The sequence below is a fragment of the Moschus berezovskii genome, chromosome 3 (assembly GCF_049115385.1).
Source record: "Moschus berezovskii isolate FMDL1 chromosome 3, NW_MosBer_1.0, whole genome shotgun sequence".
NCBI classification, from domain to species: domain Eukaryota; kingdom Metazoa; phylum Chordata; class Mammalia; order Artiodactyla; family Moschidae; genus Moschus; species Moschus berezovskii.
Window position 1 is genome coordinate 15,248,608 of NC_142462.1, and position 13,854 is coordinate 15,262,461.

General features: G+C 42.4%; 1 protein-coding gene across 5 annotated transcripts in view; it reads left to right on the forward strand.

Moving 5' to 3' along the window:
* The window catches only part of AKAP9 (A-kinase anchoring protein 9), a 176,186-nt gene that overhangs the window by 161,489 nt on the left and 843 nt on the right, over positions 1-13,854 (forward strand). For 3 of the 5 annotated variants that reach the window (XM_055420415.2, XM_055420416.2, XM_088833185.1), the window contains 10 exons: positions 636-786; positions 2,430-3,098; positions 3,313-3,518; positions 3,823-3,928; positions 5,364-5,546; positions 6,795-6,995; positions 7,983-8,215; positions 10,522-10,607; positions 11,975-12,104; positions 12,935-13,074. In XM_055420415.2, the coding sequence (XP_055276390.2) occupies positions 636-786; positions 2,430-3,098; positions 3,313-3,518; positions 3,823-3,928; positions 5,364-5,546; positions 6,795-6,995; positions 7,983-8,215; positions 10,522-10,607; positions 11,975-12,104; positions 12,935-13,074 (2,105 nt within the window). Of the gene's footprint in view, positions 1-635; positions 787-2,429; positions 3,099-3,312; positions 3,519-3,822; positions 3,929-5,363; positions 5,547-6,794; positions 6,996-7,982; positions 8,216-10,521; positions 10,608-11,953; positions 12,105-12,934; positions 13,094-13,854 lie in introns of all 5 variants that reach the window. The other 2 variants (XM_055420403.2, XM_055420407.2) reach the window with 2 other exon arrangements.

The following is a 13,854-nucleotide window of genomic DNA, read 5'->3' on the forward strand; positions in this document are numbered from 1 at the left end:
TTGTTGTATAAGATACATAAATTTGACCTTCATTTTACCATCAAGTAATGTGAAATGATACTTATGATCTCAATGGAATTCATGGTCTAGTTAGCTAAAATATACAAAATTTTAGAAACATAATGCTTTTAAAAAGGATAAATTTGTTGATGTAATTGCTGTGATATTCTGCTTGCCAAGGGCACATTACAAGTATAGTCATTATTTTGAATGTTTTCACACACACACAAATGATTATTATGTTCAGTAAAAGTTAATGGAAATCTTTATTCCATTCCAAACATTAAATTGTTTACAATGGTAAATAATAACTAATAGTTATATTACTAGAAACAGTTAATTGGAAGTGAACCACAGTGAAAAATCTTTAATCTTGATATGGTATATATATTTCTATTAGTTCATAATATGGAGAAGGAAATAGCAACCCACTCCAGTACTCTTGCCTGGAGAATCCCATGGACGGAGGAGCCTGGTGGGCTGCAGTCCGTGGGGTCACACAGAGTCGGACACGGCTGAGCAACTTCACTCTCACTTAGAATATGCCACCACGTTTCAGTGGAGCTGTTCTCTCTCTCTCAATAGATACTTGGTCAGAGTAGTTTTATGACAGTTCATTTGTCTATCTGATTTAGGTTGGAAGTTAAAGATAAAACAGATGAAGTTCATTTGCTTAATGACACATTAGCCAGCGAACAGAAGAAATTCAGAGAGCTCCAGTGGGCTTTGGAGAAAGAGAAAGCCAAGCAGGGACGCAGCGAGGAGCGGGACAAAGAAGAACTTGAGGTACTGCTTTCTGTATCTTTAGATGTCTGTGGAAGAATCCACAGTGATGGAAGAGAGACGTTCCTCTTCCTGCAGTGTCCGCCTTACACTCTTCATCAGGTGGAATAAATTGTATACTATGTGTTGAATATTCTTATGATGTTATCTAAGGTACTACTGCTGCTGCTGCTGCTAAGTCACTTCAGTCGTGTCCGACTCTGTGTGACCCCACAGACGGCAGTGCACCAGGCCCCCCCGTCCCTGGGATTCTCCAGGCAAGAACACTGGAGTGGGTTGCCATTTCCTTCTCCAATGTGTGAAAGTGAAAGTGAAGTCGCTCAGTAATGTCTGACTTGTAGCGACTCCATGGACTGCAGCCCACCAGGCTCCTCCGTCCATGGGATTTTCTAGGCAAGAGTACTGGAGTGGCTTGCCATTGCCTTCTCCTAAGGTACTACTAGAAATTGCTAATGGTATGATCCTTCTTTTCTTCTTCTGCACACAAGGATGCATAGAGACTCTTTGCTGCAGCATGTGTTCTAGGAATTTGAATGAGTGTATATACAATTTGATAAACACAGTAGTTGTATCTTTTTAGCCCAGAAGTGGTTTCAGTCCCTGTTTTCTCCTAGGAAAGGAGAGCAGTGGTACTTTTCTGGTAGCAAGAGCCCTTGCTACTGTATGTTATGAAAACTTACAATGAGTCCCTTGATGCTGTGCTCTCTCCCAGAGAGGCACACCCCAGCCTCTCACAGCTCACAGCAGGTCATACTACATTCAGTACCATTTTAAGAGTTCCCCTTGAGCCCTTCTGTCTGCATAAGCCCAGTACTTGCTAGCTCTGTGCTAAAAGAAACTATGCAGCCAGAATTTCTCTGTGCGCAGTGACGCAGTTGTGTCCAACTGTTTGCAAGCCCATCTGCTGTAGCCTGCCAGGCTCCTCTGTCCGTGCAATTTCCCTGGGAAGAATACTGGAGTGGGTTGCCATTTCCTACTCCAGGGATCTTCTGACCCAGGAATCAGACCCAAGTCTCTTTTGTCTCCTGCATTGGCAGGCAGATTGTTTACCACTAGCGCCACCTGGGAAATCCAACCAGAATTTCTACCCTGCTACGTTTGGGTTTTGTTTTTTTTTCTAGGGTCCACCATGGTAGCCACCAGTCATTGTGAGCTTTCTGCCTAGCAAGGACATGTTATTTCTTCAGATATAAATACTTTTTATCATTACAGATGTTTGTAGGTTTTGAGTAGTTTATCCCCCTGCCTTCTCCATAAGCCCAATTATTTTTAGTTATGTGGTAATGTATGGAAAAATTCAAGGAGTTTCAGGAACTCCCATCACATTTTATGATAAATACTTTTATTTTTAAAGGTTGCTAATCTGCTGCATATTCCTTAACCAGATATGATTAATGTTGGGAGAGAAAGTATTTTGTAGCTTAATTCTCTTTTGTTGATATTCTTTGATGAAAATCAACTGGCTGTCCAAATAATTTTACACTCTAACTACTGAAAATATGTTAGTAAAATGGGTAATCAGTTCTTTTACCAAATACTACCTACTTAGTACTAATAAAAGCACAATGGGCACAATTGTATACTTAGGAAGCATTTTTGCTAATACTAACATGAACAAATTCTCAAATTCAACTTTCTCCTACAAGGATCTGAAGTTTTCACTTGAGGGTCAGAAACAAAGAAATATGCAACTTAGTCAGCTTTTGGAGCAACAGAAACGAGAACTGCGTGACTCGCAGCAGGAGATGGAGTCACAGAGGGCGCTGCACGGCACCCAGTTAGCTGAAGAGCGAGGCCGAAGCCTGGAGCTTCAGGTGCTCCTTGAGTCTGAGAGAGTCCGCGTTCGGGAAGTGAGCAGTGCCCTGGATCGGGAGCGGGAGTTACATGCACAGCTGCAGAGCAGCGGTGATAGCGGGCCGCCCCGGCCAGCGTTACCCTCAGAGGACCTCCTCAGAGAGCTTCAGAAGCAGCTAGAGGAGAAACACAGTCGCATCGTAGAACTGTTAAATGAGACTGAGAAATATAAACTGGATTCTTTGCAAACAAGACAGCAAATGGAAAAGGATAGGCAGGTTCACAGAAAGACACTGCAGACGGAACAGGAGGCCAACACAGAGGGACAGAAGAAGATGCACGAGCTTCAGTCCAAGGTGGAAGATCTGCAGCGCCAACTGGAAGAGAAAAGGCAGCAAGTTTATAAGCTCGACCTGGAAGGAAAACGACTGCAGGGAATTATGCAGGAGTTCCAGAAGCAGGAACTAGAACGAGAAGAAAAACGCGAAAGTAGAAGAATTCTGTATCAGAATCTTAATGAGGTAAACTGACATTTTGTTTTAAAATGTATTTTAGAAGAGTATTGCAGTCCTGTGATCATACAATTTTGATACTGGATTAAATGATGTACAGTCATTTTAAAATCTGTAGCAGTTTCTTTGGAATATAAACAGTAATTATGTTCCCTTAAGAGAGAATGTGATGTGCTATTTGTGTTACAAGTTTCGTTTTTCTTTTTCTGTCCCAAACTTCTAGCCAACCACATGGAGTTTAACCAACGATCGAACCAGAAATTGGGTTCTTCAACAGAAAATGGGAGAGACAAAGGAATCAAGCTATCCTAAAATGATTGAAATGAACGGAGGAGGAGCTGGCTATAATCATGAATTAGAAATAATCAGACAAAACCTTCAGTGTGTGGCTTCAAAACTACAGCATCTAGCCCAGAAAGCCTCCAATAGGTTAGAATTTTCTGCCTAACTTTTGGAAATGGCATTCTTAGGCAAACTGGGCAGAATCTGTCCCTCACTAGTAGCTAGTGAAATTTTAAAGTTAATGCATGTTTACATAAGAAGGTGATCTTTAACTGAACTCATATACCTGAAAGCAATTCTCATAACACCCTGACTCAGGCAAAGAGAACACTTAATGTAAAGGAGAAAAAGGAGGTGAAGTAGTGTCATCTGACCTGTAATGTCTGTGTTAGTAACGCTGCTCCTTGAGTTGATATGTTTTGACTTTTTGCCCTTTTTTTGTTTTTTGAAGACTACAGTTTGAAACAGCAGATGATGAAGATTTTGTTTGGGTTCAGGAAAATATTGATAGAATTGTTTTACAACTACAAAAATTAACTGGCCAGCCAGGGGAAGAGGTAAGACTTTTTAACAACACCTTTTAAAGTATCAAGAGCAAAGCTATAATGGCAATTATATGAATCATTTGATACTGGCACTGCATTTTCTAAAAGAGTTTTTATCGTTTCATTTATTGAAAATATATATTTGCCTTACCCCACCAGAAGATAGTGAAAGTTTGAGGAGAAGCAGTATTATCATTATTGGAAAATTATGGTGGCTTCTAACTTACACTGTGAAGGGCTTCTCGCAGCAGTAGTCTGCCTTTACCCACACCGCTCGGAGAGACCATGTTCGGGATGCTGCCAGTGTGCTCAGCTGACTCATGTGGTGAATCTGTTCAGTCCCTGTAGTTCTTGGCTTCTTTGTGGCGTTTGACACTTTTGACCTCTTCCTTTTAAAATACCCTCTTTCCATACCTTTTATGTTAATATTCTCTCATTTCTTCCATTTCTTTCATCATTCACCTTTAAGAGTTCCTCTTCTTCCTATGCTCGTCCATTGTTTTCCTCTTACTGTGAAAGCTCATTCATTCCCAAAGCCTGAATTCTCAGTAGACTTAGTTATTGAACAGATACTTGTATGGGGCGCCTAGTACGTGCCAGGTACTATATTGGGTTCTGAGGCTACGATGAACAAATCTGATAAAGATCTTGCCCTCATGTAGCTTATCTTCCTAGTCTAGACCTTTGTCCTGTGTTCCAGGTTTATATTTTCAGTTATTTTCGCAACACCTTTCCTTAGGGAAACATACCCCGCGGTGACCTCTTTAGGAACCTCGCAGGCACAGAGCAGACTGAGCATCGTCTTCCTTTCCTCCTGGTCCTAATCCCACATTTCTGGTCATGATGTCACCCAGTATAGAGTTGAAAGTCACCACGGATCACGTCCCTTTACTCTTACATGTGCACCCAGGCAGCCACGAGGTGCTGTGCCTTCTGGTTCCTAAGTGTCTGTCCTTGTGCCCTTGGTCACTGCCTGCATCAGGCTTTCAGCCTTCCTCACCTAGACTATGGGCAGTAACCTCCTGATGTCGCAGCTTGGTGCCACAGTCTTTCTTCTCTAATATACTTTTCCGAGTACTGTGAAGGACTCTGTCACACATAAATTTTGTTTATGGCATGCTCCAGCCTCAAGCCTTTCATTGCTCTTCACTGCCTACATTTAGGTCTGTCATCCGTATGATGAAAGCAGCCTTTACGGTTAATCTTAATAAGCATGTCTGTAACTCCTTAAAGGTAACACACTCTCACTCAAGCCTTGTACCTTTACATTTGCTGCTGTATCTACTAATTATGCCCTTCTCTCCTCCCTGGTGAAGTCCTGGTTGTTACTTAAGACTCAGCACAAGCCACGGTTCTTCATGGAATCTGTTCTCAGTGAGTTCACATTTTATATGCATTATTCATAAACATTTGTGCTCGTCTGACCTTATGCCGTTTTGTCTTTTAGCCTGCCTTAATGTCCCCAGGTACTTCTTGTGGCCCATTAACTGAAAGACTACTAAGGCAAAATACTGAGCTGACGGGGCATATCAGCCAACTGACTGAAGAAAAGAATGGTTTAAGAAACATGATTATGAAGCTGGAGGAGCAAATCAGGTGCTATCGACAGGCAGGAGCGGGCAGAGATTACGTACGTCTGTTTTCATCATGGCTGCATACTTAGCATGTGATGTGTAGTAGGATCATTAGAAAATTGTATAGCAGTCATGGTAGCTGTTTATTTATTTACTGATTGAGAATCTTCTCTGCCAGATTCTGGGTTGTATATGTTCAGAATGTCTAATCCACACCCAGCATTGCACATGAGAAAACTGAGGTCAGTAGTCAAACCAAGGCACGTTTATCTTCAAAGCCGGGTGACTTCCTACCTGTGGGCCAGTTGCAGACACATGTGAAGAAGTGTTCAAATGTCTGTTCTGCCTGTTCTTGTCGATTATTTATCATTCGTTGTGTTCACAGCTCAAGTGAGAATGCTGTTAAATTGTGGATTTCAGTCTAATAAACTACTTCTGGAATTTATTTACATTTTCCCCATTTAAAAACTATAAAATACTAAATTGCCAGCTCTGTTAGCATCAGTATGAAGACAGGAAAGACCTGCAAGACTGGCTTTGTGGTCAGACACACAGTAACACGTTCACACAGCTTCTGCGGAGACCCACTTCCCTGTGTACATGCTGGATTTTCCCCCCACTTTTCCAGTGTACTACTTTTGAAACAGGCTCAGCATTTGGACCCAGATGATCCATTTTGAAAGTCTACCCCCAAAAAACAACAACGGAAAGAATTCTTTGGCAGTCCAGTGGTTAGGACTCAGTGCTTTCACTGCCATGGCCCGGGTTCAGTCCCTGGTCAGGAAACTTAAGATCTCTCAAGCCCTATGGCGCAGCCAATTAAAAAAAAGACTATAGACTTTTTTAGTTGAATGTTCTACTAATCTAAACATCTCTGGGTCCAGGCTTTCATAGGGATTTTTAGTTGTAAACTTAATCTCCTCAGCAAGGCCATAAAGTTAAAGTTAATGTTGTTCTATTAGTCGCTCTGTCATGTTCAACTCTTTGCGACCCCATGGACTGTAGCCCTGCAGGCTTCTCTGTCCATGGGATTCTCCAGGCAAGAGTACTGCAGTTGCCATTCCTGTCCCAGGGGATCTTCCTGACGCAGGGATTGAACCCAGATCTCCAGCATTGTAGGCATATTCTTTACCATCTGAGCCTCCTAATGTCAGTTGAGATTGGCTTTGAGCTTCTCCATCCGAGGTTGGAAAGCTTAATACTACTCTATATCTCCCATAGGGATACCTTTAATAAGTTAAATTCAGATTTTTCTTCAGAGACTTGTTCTTTAAAATCACATAAGTAGGCTCTGGCCTCTGCAGTCTTCTAGGTTTTCACTCAGTGGTGGCCCCAACATTGAAGCCATCATCACCTCAGAAAAAGAAGTCTGGAACAGAGAAAAACTGGCTCTCCAGAAATCCTTGAAGAGGGCAGAAGCTGAAGTGTACAAACTAAAAGCTGAGCTAAGGAATGAAGCTTTGCTTCAGAATCTGAGCCCTGATTCCGAGCATGCCACTATAAAGGTAGGAGACATCCTCCAGCTGAGCGTACACTAAAGTCAGTCCTCTGCTTTTGCCTTGTTTCATCTCTCACTAACCCTAGTGGTCTGACTAAAGAATTGTAAGTCACACTGAGGCGGTTTCTCCGGGCGTCTCAGTCTGTCGTGAATGAGGCCTCTAGCTAGTCACAAAAACAGTGTGGTACAGCATGCCCAGGATCGGGACCAGATTAAGTTCCCAGAGGTCACAGAAGCAGCACCCTGAGCTCATGTCCCCATTCCCACAGTCTCACCCCAATAGACCAACAGAAAGTTAGCTTTTCAACTCCATATAGAAGCTCTGCTACTGTCAGTATTAGAGGATCATGCTCTGTAATGGTAAGCCCTCTAAATAGCCTCTCTTATGGCTCATAATGAATGCTGTGTTAATAGTACAACTGCCTTAATCAGTTAACTTAAAATCCAAGAAAAGAAAATATTTGTAATATTTATTCCAACTATGGCGTGAACATAAGTTTATGACTCTTAAAGAGATAGAAAATATTAACATTGAAAAAGTTAAATAAATGATGATAATAATAAAAGTAGCTCTGTACTATTATATTCTATACTCCAAAAGCTTTACACTATTTTTGACTAAGACAAAAATATGTGCATTAAATATGATTAATAGGAGCTAAAACTTGTTGACTAAGTGGAAGTGGAAGTATCAAGGTTTAGCTTTCCTTTTCACTTTGCTGGTAAAATAGAAAACAGTGATGAGGTACCAGCCATTCTCCTCCTGCCACTGGAGGATAAAGGGAGGAGGGAGGTGAGAGGGGGGTTCAGGAGGGGGAACTCATGTACACCTGGGGCGAATTCATGTCAATGTATGGCAAAACCAACCAATATAATATTGTAAAATAAAAAAAAATAAATAAATAAAGATTAAAAAAAAAATAAAGTCTAGATTATCTTCCCCTGCAGAACAGTTTGAATAATGTTTTTCTGTTTTTCTTCCCTTTCAACACAGAGAATTTATGGCAAATACCTGAGGGCAGAAAGCTTTCGGAAAGCTCTCATTTATCAGAAGAAATACCTGCTCCTGTTACTGGGCGGGTTCCAGGAGTGTGAGGAGGCCACCCTGGCCCTGCTAGCCCGCATGGGGGGACAGCCGGCCTTCACAGACCTGGAGGTGATCACCAACCGACCAAAGGGCTTCACCAGGTTTCGCTCAGCCGTCAGAGTGTCCATGGCAATTTCCAGGTGAAGCACTCGAAAGAAAAAGCATTGAGTAGAAAAGCATTTTCTGAGAAAATACATTCTGAGAAACTTAGTTATTTTCAGTCTTCTCTCTGCTCTGCCTCCTGTGCTCCATGGTCATCCAGTAGGAGTCACTTGCTGCCACTAAAACATGCCTCCCTCTGTTCAGGTTTTCATCCTCTAGTCAGGGAGGGGTACCTTACATCATACCGGACAGACCCTAGGAAAGGGCCCTCCCAGAGGCAGCCAGCCAGTAACTCAGCAGGAATATCTGGTCTGGGTGGTCCCTCTCTTTTTTTTTTTTTTTTTTAATCTAAATAAGCCCATGAACTAGTTCAGACATATAAAGAAAAGATATCATAAGGGAGAAGAATGTTTTTTGAAAAGTTACCTTGGCTGACATACCTTCGTTTTGTTCACTACTACCACAGCCCCTCCAGCTGCCCAGCTGTAGAAATCCCTGGCCTGAGTCTCTGTTGGGCTCTGCTGGGGCGTTTGCTGCTCCTTTTCTGGCCCTTCCAAGCTAGGCACTCCCGTGCTCACTCTGTACATGGCTGAAATGGAGCCAGGAATCTGACTACCTTGACGACCCAGCCTCCTGCTGCCCTCTCACCTAGCTGGATACACCCAGACACCTCAATGCTTTGTTGTTGCTGCCCCTCCGTTGGCTTCTGTAGGAGGCAGAGTGTCTCAAAGGACATTTTTTTTTAAGTACTATCCAATCCCATTGTATTCAGGTTACTCGCAAGTACCTCAGAAGGCCACAGAAGCAGAATAAGAGGTGGTATTAGTGTTTTTGTGTGCTGGGGACCATGTGCTATCTTTCAGCTCCTCGCTGCCCTTCTCAGCCGGCCTCCGCACTGCCAGGGCCTTAGAGCCTGCAGACTATGTCTCCCAGATGGCTTCCTGTCTGGTTCTGTCATTTCTCGGCACTGGTACAAGAATTAGAGTGTTGGAGAAAGCAAAGAGCTTTCCTTCCTTTCATTCCCTTCATCACCTGGTACAGCCTACACAGGGTGCAGTGCCGGGAGGTGCGCTGACAGGGAAAAAAGACTTGATCCTCGAAGGCAGCTCCCTTTCCCCTGGGGCAGAGCAGTGTGCGCGGAACTCCAGGCACTCAGTGAGAGGTCGCAGGAGCTAGCTGTTCCTCTGTGTTCCGAGGACTCGGGAAGGCTCCGTGAGAGCCAGTTACCGAAGAGGGGCTTCACACTGTCACTGTCTTCTTGTTCTCGTGTATGTTCATTGTGTTTTGACCGTCCTAGAAACTGAGCCTTGAAACTAGTTGGAATAAGAAATCAAAGCTGGTGCTCCGTGAGCTCTTGGGGCCAGAATGGGGCAGGCAGCAGCTTGCTACAGCTGGGTTGTGACATAGCCACCCCGTTCCTTTTGAAGCCAGCACTGTGTTTCATCCCTGACTCCATGGGCTCACTCCGCTTGCTTCCCCGCTCGCTCTCACTGCTAGCTTGAGGATCTTTCTGTTCTCTTTCCAGCTGCTCTGCCCTTAGTCTCCACTCTTTCCTCCTCTTTTCATTTTTCCTCACCCTTTCTTTGCCCATCCAGTTTCCCTTTTCTGTTACGTTTGCTCTGCTCTTTGTGTCCCATGTACTTCTAAAGCCAGAACGTGGTACTGGCAACAGGAGACCTCTGTGCCTCATGGGAAAAGCCCTGTTCTGTTTCAGTTTAGTCGCTCAGTTGTGTTCGACTCTGCGACCCCATGAATCACAGCACGCCAGGCCTCCCTGTCCATCGCCAACTCCTGGAGTTCACTCAAACTCATAAGCATCTGAATGCAGAGTTCCAAAGAATAGCAAGGAGAGATAAGAAAGCCTTCCTCAGCGATCAATGCAAAGAAATAGAGGAAAACAACAGAATAGGAAAAACAAGAGATGCTGGGCTGGAAGAAGCACAAGCTGGAATCAGGATTGCTGGGAGAAATATCAATAACCTCAGATATGCAGATGACACCACCATTATGGCAGAAAGTGAAGAGGAACTCAAAAGCCTCTTGATGAAAGTGAAAGAGGAGAGTGAAAAGGTTGGCTTGAAGCTCAACTTTCAGAAAACAAAGATCATGGCATCTGGTCCCATCACTTCATGGGAAATAGATGGGGAAACAGTGGAAACAGTGTCTGTTTCATTTAGTTTTATCACAAACCAGGGGACATTTGCATAATATTAGCCACGTGATTATATTGAAATTTGATCTGCATTAATATTTAAATGTATGACTTGAATTCTGTAGAAAGTGTGTATCTATACTCTTTATACTGTAGATATTCTGTGAAATTTTTCATTGGAATCTTTTTTAGAATGAAATTTTTGGTTCGACGGTGGCATCGAGTCACAGGTTCTGGTTCCATCAATATTAACAGGGATGGCTTCGGATTGAATCCAGGTGAAGTCAAAATAGAATTTTTTCTTACGTTGGTGATTTCTCTAAAATTACTGCATATGTAATACTTTCCAAATAATGTGTTCCGGGACCTGTGTTGTCCAAAGACAGAGCTCTTATAACTAACAAAGCTGAGGATCTTGCTGTTCTGAAGAGTAGTAAAAGAACTGATTTTCATGGCACACTTGGTTCACACTAGGCCCCGCTTTTTTCCATGTATTCTCACAGTTCTGTAATGTAAGCACAATTAGAGATGAAAAATTGAAGCACAGAAAGCTTTTGTCATTTGTAACAAATTACCCAGTAGGAGATGGTGGCCAGCATCGAACCCTAGCAGTCGGCTCCAGAGCCCACTCTTCGTTCAACTGCATTTAAGGCTCTGGTTCGAGATAGGATTGCTCTTACTCTATTATGTGGAAGCTTCGATTTGAAGTTTTCACAATTTAGTAATATTAAACAGGTTTATGAGTTTACCAATAGGTGATATAAAAGTTAAAATTCCTTATCTCTATACTCAAAACACTAGGGCATCAGCATTTCTGGCAAAAGGAGGAGATCAGAACCTGGGAGCACACAGAGCTATAGACACAGCATGACTGACATGCACGGGTGGTGAACCACCTTTTCATCTGCTGTGCAGAGATAGAAGAAGTATATTTGGTACTATTCTAAATGAAGTGTGTTTGAAACATGCCTCCTGGTGGCTCAGTGGTAAAGAATCTCCCTACTAACGCAGGAGACGCGAGTTCAGTCCCTGGGTCAGGAAGATCCCCTGGAGAAGGGAATGGCAGTGCCCTCCAGTATTCTTGCCTGGAGAATTTCATGGACAGTGGAGCCTGGCAGGCTGCAGTCCAGGGGGTCACAGAGAGTCAGACACGACTGAGCGCACACACATACATCCTTACACTGAAATAGCTGAAATCTGAACCATAATGAATACTGTGTTGTAAGTTAGTATGTCTTGGTTCCAGTTTTTTCCAGTGAAGGTCAGTAGAATAGACTGATAAAAGGACTTAATATATATTAATAACATTAATAGTTAATATTTTTAATCCACATTGCCTTTTCTCTCATAACACACATACTCAGACACTCCTCACTCAGAGTAAGAAAATAAAATATTTTCTTAGAGATATAGTTCCAGATTATCAGAAAGTCTGATATTCAAAAGTAAAAAAAATAAGCTATACTGTTGTTTCTCTAGCAATTTCTCTTGCTATTTCTGTAGCAAGAATAATTGAAAATGATTATAAATAGGAGATAGTATAGTGCAGTATAGTCAGTCTTTTGAACCTTATCTGTTTTGTAGAAATTTTTCAAGGGCTTGGTATTTTTCTTTTCTTTACAAGGCACATTTTGGATTACTTTAGGTGCAGAAAAGACTGACACATTTTATCATTCTCCTGGTGGGCTGGAGCTCTATGGAGAACCAAGACATGCTGCATACCGCTCAAGATCAGATCTGGACTATCCAAGGTCTCCTTTACCGTTTCAGAATAGGTAAGAGTTTGATAAAATCTATACCAGTGTTGTTGTTATTGTTTAGCCACTAAGTCATGTCGAACTCTTTGCAGCTTCATAGACCGTAGCACACTAGGCTTCCCTGTCCTCAGCTATCTCCTGGAGTTTGCTCAAACTCATGTCCATTGAATTGGTGGTGCCATCCAACCACCTCATCCTCTGTCACCCCATTATCCTCCTGCCCCCCAGTCTTTCCCAGCATCAGGGTCTTTTCCAGTGAGTCAGCTCTTTGCATCACGTGGCCAAAGTATTGTGCTTCAGCTTCAGCATCAGTCCTTATACTAATAATTAACAGAGAATGAAGGACACTGTTGGGGCTTTGACTTCTTTGCAATTAAATAGCTAAACATGTCTTTAGTTATATATTGTTTACATAATCTAATGCCCAGAAACAAAAATAGTTTTTGAATTTCTAACTGGTTTCCAGGGGTAAAGGAAACAGAGCTGATCAAGCATTATTCAATATATGTGCTGTGGCTAGACATTAAGAAATTAAAATTGAGTCTTTGAAATTATGAAGAAAAATCTCTGAAGTTTGCAGGACAAGATGCATTTATACATATGCAGCCTTCATTGATGTTCTCTGCAATAGCAGTGTGTTGGACATTCTTTTGATGACTTAGTGACTGCTTTGAATTTATTTACAACTTTTTTCCTTAACACGTGCCTGACTCAGAGGTGGGGGATACGTACAGATTGGGGAGTATACATGCAGTCTGCCTTTTGAGGGCAGGGTGGAGGTCGGTTGGTGAGTTACTTGCATTGCTTCTGGATAATTTGGATTCATCTTCATGTTTTTAATCTCATAGGTACCCAGGCCTTCCAGCTGATTTAAACCCTGGTTCCTTAGCATGTTCTCAGCTTCAGAATTATGATCCTGACAGAGCCCTGACGGATTATATCACTCGACTAGAGGCATTGCAAAGACGACTTGGAACTGTCCAGTCAGGTACCCTCAGCTTAGCCAGGTATTGGCAGCGCCACAGTGCTAGCTAGACCTGGAGCTCTTTCTCTTTCTGACATTCCTGGACTTTCCTCATTAGAGTAATCAAATTTTCTAGTTCAGTGCCTGACTTATCAGGCTACACTTCAGGAATTTAAGACAGAACAGGATGTATCACCCTGGATCCCACTCTTCCCCAAAAATCCCTGCTTGTCTCATTGAGATTAGGTGAAACGCACGATGAGCACCGATGTGCAGATACTCTGAAGCTTCCAGAGACTGCTGGAGGGCTTGTTCCAAAGTAATTGGCTCTGAGGCGTGCGGATAAGGTGCAGGGAGGTGAGAGGAAGACATGGGTTCTTTAATCACCAAGTGCAGCTCTGATCTTTGTTCCAACCTTGTGCTTTTATGTATGATCCGAGGAACCCATCCCAGTCCAAAGACTGTAAGGATGACCTTTTATTGTTGCTCCTCAAAAACACACAAAAAATTTCATTCTTACAAGTGGGTTGTGAGAAAAACCTCTTTCCCTCTCTTCAGTTCACTCCTGATTCAAAGGTTTTAAATCATTTCAGTTTAATGACCTTTAAGTCAACTTTCATACACACACACATATATTATATATTTAAAACTCTTATTAGAGACCCTTTTTTCTACTATTCCCACAAAATAGATAGGACTTGGTTATTTTTAGTAGTTTATCTTTTCATACAAGAAATTGTCTAACTCAAGTTGTTGCTGTAGGAAACTTTTATTATCATAGCTGGACTTTGTTGGTCTGAGCAT